Source organism: Rhinatrema bivittatum, unplaced genomic scaffold (assembly GCF_901001135.1).
Source record: "Rhinatrema bivittatum unplaced genomic scaffold, aRhiBiv1.1, whole genome shotgun sequence".
Lineage (NCBI taxonomy): Eukaryota > Metazoa > Chordata > Amphibia > Gymnophiona > Rhinatrematidae > Rhinatrema > Rhinatrema bivittatum.
Window position 1 is genome coordinate 56,082 of NW_021820620.1, and position 16,034 is coordinate 72,115.

Here is a 16,034-nt window from a genome sequence, read left to right on the forward strand (position 1 = left end):
CTGAAGGGTGCCAAGTCCAACAGCGCCGTGTGAGACTGAGGACTGAGCAGCGGTTTCTCAACTCCGGCCTTCAAAATCCTCAAACAGGTCCTGGTTTTTAGGGTAACCACCATATGTAGAGGAACCCATTTCTGAGACAAAACGAATGCCAATAGAGCTTAAGTCTCTGCATTGTAAATATCCTGAAAATCAGGATCCGTTTGGGGTAAGAGCATATTTAGTAATATGTAGTAAATTAATGTGAAGTTATGTAAACATATGTTTTTAATAAAAAGAAAAAATAGCCACAGCTAACAACCACTGCAGTGGAAGCTCCTCAATCATCAGAGAAGGGAGAGAATGAAAGGGAGCTTATGGAATGGCAGAAGACAGATCTGAAAATACACAAGTTGCAGATCCACAAGCCACAAAATGTTCTGGGCTGGCAGTTAGAACTGGAGAACTGGCCAAAAAGGTTTTGGACTGATGCAGAGCCATGTGATTGGCGTCATTAAGTCACAGAGACTCTCTCCCTACCCTTGCATATTGCTCTGATATATAAACTCTCTCTGCATCGGTCCATATAGTCGCCAACGCTTCTGCAGGGATTTTTTTTTTAAAACCCTTACCTTTTTTTTTTTTTAATTTTGTAACAAAAAAAGCTCCTCTTGGCCCTGGGGACATGTTATATCAATCTTCACAAAGTTTCTTTTTTTTTTTTTTTTGCCATGGTTGGAGATTTTCAAGAATGAATTGAAAACCCCAAAATCTCCAAATGATAAATACATAATTATTTTTCTTGAAAAAAAAAAAAAATACCCTAGAGGGGATGTAGATGAGAGAGGCCACCAGAGTGTCAGTGTCAGTCTGTCTGGCTGGCTCTCAGCACATGGGGGGAGGTGGGGGCCCCAGGTCTCAATAGTCCTGCGTCTGGTAGCCCTGGGGCTCAGCGCTGAATACATCCACGGAGGAGGACTGCTGATAAGCTCCTGTGGGCTCTAGGTCATCACCGCCGGCGTAGGGTGTATACGGGACAGAAGCATCCTGACTGGGGTCCATGTAGTCCTGGGAGAAGAGGGCGGAGTCTGCACCAATTCTATATCGCTGAAAGGCTAGGACCGCCTGCCCTGCCTTCAGAGAGGGTTGTTTGAGGTGGGAGAGAAGATTAGGAGAGAGGAAGAGATTCAGGGAAGGGAGGATGTGAGAACAGAGACAAAAGGCATGTTAGTATCTGCTAAAACAGTAAGCCACTGAAGATTTTTTAGTTAACAAAGCCAAGCCGCAGGGTTAAAAGCATCTAGAGAATAAGAGAGAGGTGACTAGCGGGAGAACCAGACCACAGATAATGAGCATCAGTTACTATTTTATGTCAGGCTATAGTGTTATTCTTAGTGCCTGGGGAAATAATTAGCAGCTCTTGCTGGTCCTTCCCTGCTGTTATTTCTCAATAAAAAAAATAATAATAAAATGAAAAAAAAAAAAAGTAACAGTGTTTCAAACACGGTGCATTAGTTTGTAAGAACGGTTATGTTTAGTGGTGAATAGGACTGACTAGAAAGATCCCCTCTACATCACAGCCATACTGCGTCCGGCACCGTTGCTAATACCAAATGTGCCAGACGCAGGTGCCCGTTTGCCGCTGGTGGTCAGGCAGGAGGAAGGAGGAGGGTTCAGGGTGCTATTGCAATCCCAGAATGTTCCCAGGGCTGTGTGCCTATCATTGCAATAAGGTCACCTGTTCTTTTTCAACATGTCCTCCCCTCCATGCTGCCTGCCCCTCTCCACCACCAGGCAACTGAACCTCTGCTTTCCAGGGCATGAGCACCAGAATGCACCAGGGCAGCCTACCCTGATCATCACCCAAGTACTCCACTGACAATGAAGCAGCATTATAGGTCCAGTGCTTATTCTTATTCAGAAGTGCAAGTACTGTTTGGCATCAGGTCACCAGCCTGTTGGAGCGGGAGGAATGTGGACACAGTTGAAAAGATCATCTTTGAGGGTGTGGGAGTGGCATGGGAGGCAACAGTGATTTCATCCCTAAGTTGGAAAAAATAGACCTGCGTCTCCTTGGCAATTGTACTGGGGAGGGAGAAGGAAAATAAAACCCACCCAGCCAGTCAAAAACAAAAAATTACAACTACATGGGTCACATGGACATTTTGATGTCCTCTCATTTTTTTTGCAACTTGGACCAAATCAGATGCAACATTATTGGTGGTGCTCCTGCTCCAAGATGGTTGCTGCCAGGGAGTCAAACAATGACATTTTCAGGCGATTTACAGTGAGTGCTCCCTGTGGTCTTAGGCAATGCACATTAACTTTGTAGCTAAGTCTAACAACTGCACTATAGAAATCTGTACCAATTTAAGTTGTTGCTGATGCTAACAAAGTACCTGTGACCTTTAGAAAGGACTGGTCTCATTTAAGGAACCAACTCAACTCAGCTGTGCAGTCTGGTTTCTTCTCTCAACTCCACTTTCCCCTCCCTCATCCATTTATTTAACTTTTATTGTATTTATTTATTTTAATTTTGCTCTTTCCTCCTGCTCTGGAAAGGATTCTTTACCAGCCCTCCTCTCCTCCTCCAGAAGTAAGTGGTGTTAGGACAGAGGGGGAGGGGGAGGGGTGCTAGGGAACAGTTGGCTGTACTCCTCCTGAAAGGAAATCTCTTTCAGTCGCTGCAGAGCCAGCACCGCCAGGATTGCCTGTCAAGGGAAAAGCAACGAAAGAGAAAAATGAAAAAAAAAAAAAAGAGCACTCCCACTCCCTCCGACCTGTCATCCGAGAACCCCCACAGGGTCAAAAGTTGTTATTTCATTTAGTTAAGCTATTGTTTTTTTTCTAAGCTGCATCCCCGGTTACAGAGAGTTCACCCAAAGAGGTGTACAAGTATTTAAACAGCAGAATACATAGATAGACTATCCAGGTGTGGCACGTGTCTATAAATATTTTAGGCTCTTATGACCACGTTACCTGGCGCCCCGGGCACTCTGGTGGCAGACCGGTCCCTCCAATGTGCCGGGCCACGGCGGGTGGGCCACCCAATCCTTCACTGATGCAGCCAGCTCCAATGCCCCTCTGATGATACGGCCACACGAGAGATTAAAGATCCTATCGATGCAGCAGCAGCCCAGTGTACTGGTGCTCTGCTCCCTTCGAGGCACACTAATGCCCTTGTGTCCTGGGGTCCTAGGTGCCACCGCTGCATGATGCTTATGACTCGACTCCCCTCCCCTCTAGGGGCTGTGAGCACTGCCTCTGCAGCATCCCCAGCTCTGGCTGGCATGGAAATCAAAACACAAATCCTCCACAAAGCAGCACATGGCCTCGCAAGTGGGTCACCGGACTGACCCTAAAATATATTTTAGAAGCAAGGGGCTAGGTGGGAGGGTAAGAGTTGCAAATATATTCAGAGAAGAAAAAGAGACTTCTCTTTTAAATCTCTGTCCAACATCAGGTTCTGTTTGAATAAAAAAAACTATTAAATCAATGTTCTAACGTTGGCTGTTATCAGGCTTCCAAAAAGTCTGGCGTAACGTGCAGATGTAGGGGGCAGCAGTGGAAACAGAATTGAGAGAGCTGGTAAAAGACGCGGTGGTGGTGGTAGTGTGTGTATATGGGGGGGGGGGGGGGGGGGGGGGGGGAGGGGACTTGGTGTTGGTTTAAGTATGGAAATTTATATGCTCATCTATCCAAGTGGCAGATATTCCGGAACAAATTAGTATTTATCATGACCCAGAAAAAAAGAAAACAGGATACACAGGAAGAAGAGTGGCCACCATAGGTATTCTGCTAAAAGCAAGTTTGCTTACCATAAACCCTGTTTTCCGTAGAAAGTAGGATGAAGCAGCCATGATCCGTGCTCGTACGCCCCCCACCCCCCCTAGTGGCACTGAACAGAATTCTCTCTCTAGAGTTTTCATCTCTACTGGGCATGTGTGGGAGTTCATGTGTGGGTTTCATCAGCGTAGCTCCTTGGTCCATTCCAAAACAACATAATGAATCAAGAGTCTGCTCTCCAAGGATGAAGGCACGTATCTCATGGCTAATTAAGCCTGCTATCTATGGAAAACACCATTTACAGTAAGTAAACTTGCTTTTTTCTCTTGATAAGCAGGGCTGAATTAGCCATGATCTGTGGGGAGTACCATAGCTGAGGATTGCAGTAACTCGTACTACCTAACTCTAGTGGGAGGTGAATGTATGCACAGATGATCAGATGGCAGCTTTGCAGATGTCCTCAATGGGCACCCCCTCTCAGGCGCACCATGGATGCAGCATTTGCACGCATCTGCTGAACTCTGACTGGCCCTGGCAGCACAAGAGCAGCTGCCATGTAGCAGTGTTGAATGCAGCAAGTGATCTAATTTGACAGAATCCTTTTGGATACTGCTCTCCCAAGTCTGTTTGGGTTGTAGGAGAAGAATAAGCTCAGGAGCCTTTCTTTCTGTGCACTTGCATATGGATGTTTACAGTACACTAAGGCTTGCTTGCAATCAAGCGTGTGCTTAAGCTTTTCGCCCTCATGAGCCTTGGGGAAAAAGGTGGAAAGTGTAACAGACTGATTCAAGGGGAAAGCAGAAACCACCTTCGGGAGAAACTTAGGATGCATTCGTAACACAACTTTGTCATGGAAGAACTGTAGAAAGGGTGGGAGGTGAACGAGCGCCTGAAGTTCACTCATGCAGCGTGCAGAAGTGACTGCGATCAGGAAGATTACTTTCCATGTCATTTATTTGAGGGAGGCTGACTTCTGCGGCTCAAAAGGGGGGTTTCGAAAGAGCAGTAAGGGCCACATTGATGTCCCAAGGCACCGGGGACTTCGTGACCAGTAGGTGAAGCTGTAAAAGTAGCTTCATGAATTTCGATTTGCTGAGAAGGCTGCACATCTACATTTTGCTCTTTAGTTCGAGACACTATTTCTCAGAGCTTCTCGCCAAAGAAGCTGTCCAAGGCAGGGAAGATCAGTTAGTTTCTCATGAACGTCTTCCAGAATGGCAGTAGCCCATAGCCAGGCCATTTGGCGAGTGTCTATGGAGGTCACTGATGTGTGAGTGGTAGTATTGAAGCCCTCATATACAGAATGGAGCAAGTGACGTGCAGCTTCTCCAGGTCATGCAAGGGCGTGGGAACAATTGGCTCTCCCAACTCTCCCCAAATGGTTTCAGATTCTGGACGAACTCATAAATATACTGGATCATAGAGAATTGGGGTTGGGTTATCCAGGCTGTGAGCATGGACCACAGAAAACATTTTTACCAAATTCGTTCTTCTCCAGAGGTGTGAGTGGAGATGGGCCTTTTTTGCCCTCTTTATAGCCAATTCTATGACCACTGAGTTATGGGTCAGTGATCCCATACCTGGGGGCTCTCCTCATGCGAAACTTCAAATCCAGCTTCTGGGCCACAGTGGGACCCAAAAATGGTAATCTTCAGCAGCACAGTATCCATCACCTTGTGCGTGGGCAGTGCACTAGCTTCTGAGGGAATAGCCAAGATTTTAAGGATACCCATGACCTCAAGTCCGGATCCTTATAAACCTGCAGACTGAGCCTTGAGATAAAAGTTGTGGCACCAGGAGGTCTCTGGTAATAGGTGGCAGCAGATATAGTGACAGGTCACCCCGAAGCCGTGATCCTCTGTGAGCAAAGCGGCCCGGAGAATTTCCCTGGCAACCTCTTCAACCAAGTGAGTGTCTTGGGAATACTGGATAGCGGAGGACCCCTTGCCATGATCCTCTCGATGCTGTGGAGCATGGTGATGGATGGAAAAGATCCAGTTCATTATCCGAGCTGGTTGATATAACCAGCAGAGGTTCAGAGGGATGTGGCAGAGGGACCAGCTCATTGTTTGTGGCTGAGAGTGGTATGCCACCTCTTGTGTTGAATGAGCAGATGATTTTGCAGCCAGCTTGGGATGACCGTATGCTTACTGGAGGGGTGCTTCAAGCATTTCTGCATCGACTGAGGCGATGGATGTATAGAGTGCATTGACTTTAATGAAGCACATGACTCAGCTTTGGGCTGCGCCAACTCCCAATGCTTTCGGCGCATCATGTTTTGATCAAGCCTGTGCCTCGGCTGCGTCGACATTGAGTGCATCGAGGTGTCCTTGGGTCTATGCTGTGTCAACGATTTGACTTTCTTTGTGGGAACAGACGCTGCATGCATCGAGGCTTCCCTGTGTTTTGATTTAGGGATCAATCGACCATTTCCGCCAATGCACCTCAATATGTCGTTGAGACAGAGCTGCACTGTCATTCCTGCTCTCGGCTCAGAGTGTCGCTGGCATCAGAGAACTTACTTTTTCCACTCCCTGATTTCGATAGAGAGCAGTGCTGGAGTTAGAGTGGCTCAATCTTTGCTGCCCGTGCATGATGAGCCCACGGGGACATCCATCCAGTAATTGTGTCCATCTGTCACAGACATGATTTGGCAGCAGGAATAGGCCTTAAAGCCACTGGCAGCTCTTTCTGCCATCTTTTCACTCTTCTTAGTTGTTTTTTTAAATCCCTGGAGCAGGGGAGTAGCACTGAAAAGTGCTGATTAGAGTTTCACTAAGCAAGGAAAAAAAAAAAGTGGTGGTAACGCTCGAAAACATCAAGAGAAAAAAACCCCCCCACCATCCATGCAGAGCGTGGACAAAAAGACTGGGGAGCTATATTGACGATGCCTGAGTAAGAACTCCTGCACATGCCCAGTAGAGCTGAAAGCTCTATTAGCTTGGAAAAAGTTCCTTCCAATGCCACCAGGGGGCACAATTTCACAGATCATGGCTAATTCAGCCCTGCTTATCTATGGAAAAATGTTCTCTACCCCACTTGCAAACCAGCCTACAAGAACTTATTTAAGAAAATACAAAACAAACGTCCAGTATTGCTTTGACAAAAATATATGTATTCCCGTCTAGCCCCAGGCCAGAGAGGAAGATAATTGGACAGACTGGATAGACTAATTGGTCTTTATCTACTATCATATACTATATGTTATGGTGTAGGCTAGAAAGTGAGGGGGGAGACTGGATTCAGATTCTCTGGTGAAAGGCTTTGTCAGCAACATGTGGAAATTCTGTAACAAGGGGCCATTCCTGAGAACTAGGCAACACTGCCATTCATCTCTTTTGTCCCACTGATGGGGTGCCAGCCAATCAGGACAACTGGATGGGAGCTTCCACCAAGGCTGAAACTTGTGAGAATGCACCTCAGGCAGCATGATCACAAGCTGCTTCAGCATGCCTAAACCCCACTGGAGAGGAGGTCTGAGCTTACGAATCCTGTGACCCAGTGCTGCTGCAGAATCAGCTTTATCAATGTAAGACCCTGACCCATTCCCCCAGGGCTTGGCATCATACTATAGGAAACGATAAGGCAGGAGAGGTCACTTACCCAAGTGAAGATGGAGAAGAAGGAGAAGGTGATGGCCGCACGGGCTGCATCTGCACCTTCATTCAGGGGATTGTTCTCCGGCTTCGAGAACTGCCACTGATTGGCCAGGAAGCAAAAGCCAACAAACCAGAGGAATGCCCAAAAGGCTGAAGTCCAGCAAAGGAAAGAAGAGGAAGAGACATCAGTAAATCGTTCTGTCAGACATTAAAGAGAGGATTATCAGGGGGAACGTGCAGACCATACAGAAAAAAGGTCATGTAGAAAGCTTCAGTAATCAACAGCAGCAAAACAACAATGGAAAAGTACATGGCAAGCTGGAGGTGGAATTAGTGCCCTGTACTGCCATCCAGGGGCCTTTAATGGGGTGGGCCTTATAGTGCTTTCATAATAAATACCTGGTGCCTTGCCAAGGAGCAAAAGGGCAGCACAGGAGCATGCTGCTGTACCTGGCCCATGCAAGAAGTAAAATAGGGCTCCCTGACAACATCCAGATGGATCGACATGAGCAAGAGGGGAACAAAAAAACCAGAGGAGAATTAGTCTGTCTGCTGCATAAAACAATTTCTATACTTTGATGGCTCCAAGGACCGGGGCAGAGATATGGATCTTGGCAGTGACGTGTCATTAGCTTGATAGCTGTTTGATGGCCTACATCAGGCCAGGTTTTCAGGACATCCCCCAATGAACATGCATGAAATAGACTTGCAGACAATGGAGGCAGTGCATGCAAATCTATCTCATGCATATTCATTGTGGATATCCTAAAAAGCTGGCCTGTTTGTGGCTCTCAAAAGGACCAGAGTTGGTCACCCCTGGCCTACATGAAATATGTTGTGGAGAGATCCTCTGCTGCCCTCCCAGTGAACTAGTGTCCACAACTGCTAGCATCCTCCAACACAACAGGCGGCCGCAGCAGGAAATCCAAGGAGTGCCCAAGCACATGGTCCGAGTTCTCCTTCATCCCCCACAGGGGCCCCTGCTAAAGATCATGGCTAAGGTTCATAGCTGGGGCAACGTGGGGCTTGCATAGCTGCTGGAAATGTTTTCAGTGCCTTTAGGGTTGGCTTTCACTCCTATTTTATTTTTTTCCTTTGGCCTGGCAGATCCTCCTTTTTCTTCAAGATCAACCAGAAGAAGTGCCAGTGGCATAAGCCTTTATTCACAAATCCCCTGGGATTTTTTTCCCCTCTTTTAAATAGACTTTCCTCCCACTGTTCCTAATCTGCTTATTGCAGTGAAGTGAAGCCACGCACCAGTGCTCCTTTCAGAACCAGGTACCGCGGGCTCTAAATCCAGCCATCAGGTGTTGCCCTTAATGACCGTGACTCCCTTCCTCCAGGGGCTCCGAACACACACTCATGCTATCTAAAAATATGACACAGTTTTAGGAGTCAACTGCAATTGAGGAAGATAAGTGCCTAATTTAACTGACTTCCAGTCTGGAACCACTTCAAGGGCCCTTATCTTTATCAGTCAGCCGACTTAAAAAACTATCGTATTTTCAGACAGAAAATAAAATGAAAGCCCTAGAAACTGAAGGCTTCCCAGCAGCCGTGCAAGCTTCCCCACAAATGACAGAGTCACGAGCCTTAGCCACATTCTAGCACAGCAGCCCCTGTGGGGGTTAGAGAGCTCGGACTCCGTGCCCAGGCACTCCTAGGACTTTCTGTTGAGACTGCCCCATTGTGCTGGAGGGTGCTAGAGACTGTGGACACTAGTTCACTGGGTACGCAGCAGAGGAATCCCACATGACCTATTTCATATAAGCCACCAAACGGCTGTGAAGTGCTAAGTGCTTCACAACGTGGTATTCGCAAAATGGCAACAGAAACGTACACTTAGAAGATGCCATGGGATACAGGTTGTAAAAATCATCTCACCTGATAGAATGAACGGAGCATTTTGGTCTTTACCTATGGTCATTTACTATCTTAATATGATTCTTAGCAGGCTGCGATAGCTTTTATTGGACCAATGTAAGACTTATCTGGGTGTATTTATACATGAGCTTTCCAGACCATGCAGGTCCTCCAGATGTGACCAGAGGATCCATATAGTCTGCTAAGTATATTAACCCTATATAATTCTTAGCACGACACAAAAGGAATCAGAACCTGAAAAGAATCCGGTTTTCTTCAGAATCAATTGGACGATCAGAACTCTGCACTCTTAAAATAATCTTGTGGCTTATCGGCAGCAGAAACTGTGGATGACAATATTCCTGCTAAATCGTACTGGGGCCCTTCCCTCCAATTACCTTCTACCCAACTGGCACCACAGCAGCCACCTCGCGGTCTGAACTGTGTGGGGGGCCCTGTAGCCTTGCAGGACTGGGATGGCACCTGGTGGGTGGAAGGGAGGTCCCTCATACAGGCTAGTGGGAACACCGATGAGCGAGTCATCTAATGACTTCCTACATGAGGATGATATTTGTTTTCTTGCTTAAGATTTCATACCACACTTACAAATGCACCACAGATATTTACAAGCAGTTACTAGGACATGAGCCTCGTGGGTCTCACAACTTTTACAGCGCACTTTGTAACCTTTTATGAAACTGGTATTAAAAAAAAAAAAATGTAAACTGCGACCCCCCCCTCCCCCAGGTCTCCCCCCTCACCAGAGACGGCGATGTCAGAGAGCACAGCCTTCTTGCGGTCCTTCACACTGCTGATCTGGGGGAAGTAGACGTCCAAGCCCAAGTAGAAGAGGGAGCCGAGGAAGGCCAGGACGCCCACTGTGACACCATAGTTGCAGGCATTTTGGTTGCGGTTGAAGATGCAGAACTCCTCCTCCTCGTCCGAGCGGTTCACGTAGCCCTCGTTCACGATGCAGCCGAAGACAACTATGGAGAACAGCTGAGCAACGAGGAATGACGTGTAAACATAGGACGGCAGTGCTTTGGAGGCGAGTGCAAGAATACACAGTAATAATGTAAGACAGGGATATTTTATGAATCCCATTGCAAAGCATTTTCAGTCATTCCAGATTTTCTTTTCCCCCTTATTTCCTCTATTTCTTTCCACTTAAAAACCTCACAGCCCAGAGGACATTCATGAATGGCCCCAGGCTACCCCATGTTGGCCGAGAGGTAGATGGGGACAACTGACTCTTAAGACTTGCCAAACAATGGTCTTGAGATCACAACAAAGAGGGTGACTGGATGTACCGTCAGCATACCAGGCTCATTTATCTGTCACAAGAGAAATGTTCCTTTTCCGTCGCTGCTCCAACTTTTTGGAATACACTACCAGAAGCAATTAAGCAACTGGAATGTGTTAAGACTTTTAACATCATTGCTTAAGACCTTTTTATTGAAGCAGGCTTTTTGCTGAATAGTTAAAAAATCCCAAAAATTATGATCAAGCCAGTTTTGGTTTTTAGCATAATTTGTGGTCTGCATTTATTTATTGTAATTTCAACAGGCTAGTAGATTTATTTTATCTTGTCATTTTGTTTCATGTTCTAATGTTTTATTGATTTGGTTATTATGCTTTTATGAAATTGGTGTGTGTTAACATGATTATCGTCTAGTATTTTTTTTTAAGCGATTTAAGAAATTTTATTAAAGATAAAGAACCAGATCAAACCAGAAGGCGATGCCACAATAACAGCATTTACCACCTAACCCTCTCCCCCTCTTTTGTCACCTCCAGTGTACCTGAGCCCAAACAGAAGACTCAAACCCAAGTTTTCTAAGCCACAGCTATGGGGACCAGCTTCACTTTTTACTTGGGGGTTAAATCAGATACACCTGAGCTTTCACATCTGAAAAGGTAAACCCTTGAATACTGTTTCTTTATCCTGCTCTAAACAAAAGGTTACAAAACGTGTATCCCTCTCATTAATTACATCTATCAACTCCTCTAAGAAAGTAGTAATCCCTAGACTAGCAATTTCTTCCTCATATTCTGATGTTCATCACCAGAACTATTCTGCTTCAAGAAATAAAAAAATGTTTGAGATACCAGGAATGTTATTATATGTTAGTAACTAAGAAATTTCTTAAACATTTCAAAGGAAGATAAATATGAGGAAAATTAACCAATCGCAAATTGTTTGATCTGATTACATTTTCGATACTTTCAATCTCACTATGTAATACTAAACTATCTTTAATATGCATATTTTCAGCATTCTGCAATAATTAAACCTTAGATGTCAATGTGCTTACAGATTAGGATGTGCAATCGTTTTTCCCGAATTAGGCAATTTCAACAAAATTGCCTAATTCGGAATGGTTCGGGAGAACTGAAAAATGATTGAATTTTTTCTGCAATTTCGGAAAAAAAAATTAATTTTCGGGTTAGTGTACGCTAACCTGAAAATCAGGGCCCCCGAAAAAAAACAAAACCCAAACCGCGGGAAAAACGAAATTCCCATGGGGGGCCCCCAAAACGAAGCACATCTCTATTACAGATACTTCTAATTCAGAAATGTTCTTACTCTGCCTTCAACAGAGGATCTAGTAGCATTCACTAACAAAGAAAGATGTGCATTAACTTGAGAAACATTGAAGTCCAATTTAGCTAACATTCTCCATAAGTCAGCAAATTGCTGAGACTGTCCAATATCAGAAGAAAAAACACCTTCACTGACTTTTATATGTTGGTTTGATGAAACAAAATCCGGATTTGAAGAACTGGCAATAGACACTTTCAAATCCAATTGGAGTTGAAGGTTTTTTGTTTTGTTTTTTTACCACAGAAACGTCACCAGATAGTAATCCGAGAGGTTGTGGAGGAGGAAGACCATTGCCTGGACTCAATGAGGCAGTAGACGTGCCTCCCATGCAGTCACTAACCGGCATTACGTTTTCCTTATTCAGATGAACATCGGATAGACTGAGAAGTGGGCGAAGAAGTAAATCTCTTTGCTTTCCTTTTCTTCCCCATTTAAAATCGCACAAAATTAAGGGGAGAGTGTCCGGACGAAGCCAGACAAAGCTGCACGCCCCGTCGGAGCGCGCGGCTTAGACATCACCCTCCATTGCCTCAAGTACGAACTTAGAAAATAAACTACTTTCTTAGAGGAGTCGATAGATGTAATTAATAAGAGGGATACACTTTGGGCCTGATTTTTAAAAGCATTTACTTGAGTAAAACTGGGCTTTATTCAAGTAAATGCACTTTACTCGAGTAAGTGGGTTTTTGAAAATTGCTACAATATATGCCATTGAATTGTCCATAGGATTTACTCACATAAATGCACTTTACGTGAGTAAATAGCGTTTGAAAATTGCTACAATAGTAGTTACATTTATGCGCAATAACTCCTTTTGAAAATTACCCCCTTTTTGTATCCTTTTGTTTAGAGCAGGATAAAGAAACAGTATTCAAGAAATTTTTTTAGGAATAAAGATGTCTTATTCTGTGGTCAGAAAGTTTTTTGTTTTTTTTTTTAATTTCATGATGTCTCCAGATCCACTCAGGCTCGGCGGAGGCATTTTCTATCCCTGAAAAGTAGAGTTTTCTCCATTGGTGGTACTTTCTTTTTGAAAGTTCCTTGTAAATGTTTTATCACTTTTCAGGCAAACAAATTTATTTTTTCTGACCCTTTGCATCTTGAGACATTTATACTTGAAAAAACTGCTTCAAATGGGAGCCCTTCTTTAGCAACATAAATTAAGACCTTTAATAAGATTTGACTCCTCTCCCATTGGTTTCCATCTCTCCCCCACATTATTTGGTCTAAATATGTAATTAAGATTTGTTAATTTGCATTATTGTGGTATTTACCTGTACTACATATTTGGTTGCCTTTTTTTTTATGATGTATAATTGAAAATGTAATAAAGAAAAATTAAAAAATATAACCTCTGGCTAGGTGACTAGCATAAAAATGCATCAATGGATATTCAAGCAGAAATTTGAAAGAAAAATAATGTTTATCATGACCCAAAAAAAAGATAATCAAGGTATGTAAGAGGAAAGGCAGCCACCACAGGCATTTGACTAATGTACATATTTCACATTCTTCTGTCTGAAAAATGCAAATCAAAATACATTAAAATAGGAGTTTGTTTTACTGATCTACACAATATACTTTATGCTTTCTTGATTTGATAAGTCTTGACACCCTTTGTCATAGCAAATGCAAATTAGCTCCAGTTCAAAAAACTGCCTTAAAGCCCATAAGTTAAACAGAGCCCACCTGCAGCCAATCACAAGAGCTGAGCTCATTAGAATACTCCAGGATGAAGAATCTTGAAATTGTTGAACATTCAACGCAGGGCCGGTGCTAGCTTCTTTGCTGCCCTGCCCCCTCCCCCGCTTCATTCAGTCTCTGTACCAGGCCCATAAAAAAAAATAAAGCCCAACTCCCTTCAGCAATTTTATTTTTAAAAACAAGACCGGGGGGGGGGGGGGGGGGTATTAGGAACCTTAGGCAAACCTTACAGCATTTCACACACACAAACTCAATTATGCATTTACAATAGATTTTACATGAAAAAAGACATTCAAAAGTATAGTCTTTGAGGCAAAAATATCACAACATGCATATTATATTTACATGCACTGATGTGGTGCAACCAGAAAATCCTACAAAAAGAAACTTGGAACTAATATGGAATTAGACTTTTTGTAATGCATGCTAGGTGTGGGCTTGGTTCACAGAAAACTATGAATAAATGGAATTACCATTACAATATAGTAAACTTCCCATCCAAAACAACCCTAACTGCCGGCACTCAAACAGTAACAACTTAGAAAAAGTAACACTGCACATATTACACCATGCCCTAGAACACCAATACACCTCCTATTAGGAAAACAGAACCAGACTGCTATAGAGCCCAATGGATAAATTACATGGTAATAGAATACTTCATCTTGGTCATACACGGAGAACACAGACAGAGTCTGATCAGTACTTGTGTTTTCAGCTTAACAAGATTAATGTTTCCTTTCTAATTACCGGTATATATATATTTTTTTTTTATGTCTTATTCCATCGAGAACATTCAGATTTGTATTTACTTTGGTAAAAGATTCATGGCTTCTTAATTTCCTGTGTTTATAAACCACGCCTGCGTATTGTTTGTCACATAAAATGTGACAAACAATACACAGGCGTGGTTTATAAACATCTAGATTATTTGAAGTAAGTTTTATGTGGCTGATTTATGACTGATACATTTTCAATAACATACAGTTAGAAGTATTAGTAAGAATTTTATATTTTTGGCATAATAATTAATGCTGAAGTGTCATTCATGCAATCTGTTTTGGAGGAGAAGTCCATTACCTGCTATTAATTAAGTTGACTTAGAAAATAGCCACTGCTATTAGTAGCATGGGATAGATTTAGTTTTTGGGTACTTGCCAGGTTCTTATGGCCTGGATTGGCCTCTGTTGGAAACAGGATGCTGGGCTTGATGGACCCTTGGTCTGACCCAGTATGGCATATTCTTATGTTCTTAAATATAGAATAAGGAGACCAGAAAGTATAAATAGAAACTTGCTAAGAAAAACTGAACTGGAACCCATAACAAGCCAGCCTCTATATGCAGAGCAACAATGGAAAAATAGAAACATTACCATTCTTCATAAAACATTAAATAATACAATCAAGAAATATAAAATCATAATAGTAATCAGTCATAAAAAGAATTTTAAACCAGTTAAATACAATATACAAAATTTCCCAAACACCAATAAAATATTTCAAAACATTTAATGAATAAAAAAATACAATAATTAAAATGTTCTAATATTTTCCAAAAAAACAAAATATTTCTAAGCAGCATAAACATCAAATTACATCCAATGATTAAAACTAAATAGATTTTAAAATCTTCTGCTCTCCATACCTGGGATCTTTTTATTTCCCGTCACCCTGAGGTTGTCGTGGATTGGGGGAGGCAGGGCCACACAAACTTTATCTTCACATACACTCAGATATTCATTCTCTCACACACGCCATTTCTAATATACACACCTTTGCTTTTACGCACACTCCCTCTCTCTCACATATACAGGCTCTTTCTCCCTCACAGACACATTTGTGTATGTATGTGTGTGTACCTGTAAGAGTCTCCGTGTGACACACAGGTACTCACACACACTCAGGTTCTCACACACAGCCTCCGTTCTCCAGTCCGTGTCCACCACGGCCCCCTCCATCCTCCTCTTCTTCACTTTGAGCCGTGGTGGGATGAGTTCCACCATGGCCATGCCAGCCTCCTTTTCACTTAAGTTCGGGCCTTGGTAGGATGAGCTCTACCATGGCCCCATGGGCTAGTCTTTGCTTCGGCCCCGCAGGCCTTCCTGCGATTGGGGGGGGAGGGTGGAGTCCAGAAAGCCGTGAGCGCACAGTCAAGAGGAAAACCTGCCATGGCCTGTCTTCATTTTTGGCCATCAGCAGGTTGAGCTTCACTGGCAGACCTGTGGCCTCTCCTGCTGCCATCGCCCCCCCCCCAGATATGCCACCCAGTGTAAATGCACAGTGTACACTGCTGGTCGCACCGGGCCTGAATGAATGTTTTCCCTAATCTCAACCAGAGCTTTTAAAGTAATCTCAGGCCTCTCAGAGATCTTCACAGCAGTTTCCTTAACCCATGGCTATTGACTTTAGAGATCTGTTCTAACAACAACAGTTTCCTGGTGGTGCCAAACTGCTTCTGCTTTCCTTCACAAGGATGAACCTGACAGTTCCCCAGGGGTTAT

The 16,034-nt window shown here is 43.7% G+C and overlaps 1 protein-coding gene across 1 annotated transcript; it reads right to left on the reverse strand.

Moving 5' to 3' along the window:
* Positions 1–251: 251 nt before the first annotated feature.
* On the reverse strand, positions 252–15,542 carry LOC115081788 (synaptogyrin-1-like). The gene is made up of 4 exons (XM_029586162.1): positions 15,428–15,542; positions 9,986–10,264; positions 7,366–7,511; positions 252–1,110 (listed from the first exon to the last, which is right to left on the reverse strand). The coding sequence occupies exons 1-4, from the start codon at positions 15,540–15,542 to the stop codon at positions 895–897; spliced, it is 756 nt and encodes a 251-aa protein (XP_029442022.1). The 3' UTR covers positions 252–894.
* Between the last annotated feature and the right edge of the window lie 492 nt (positions 15,543–16,034).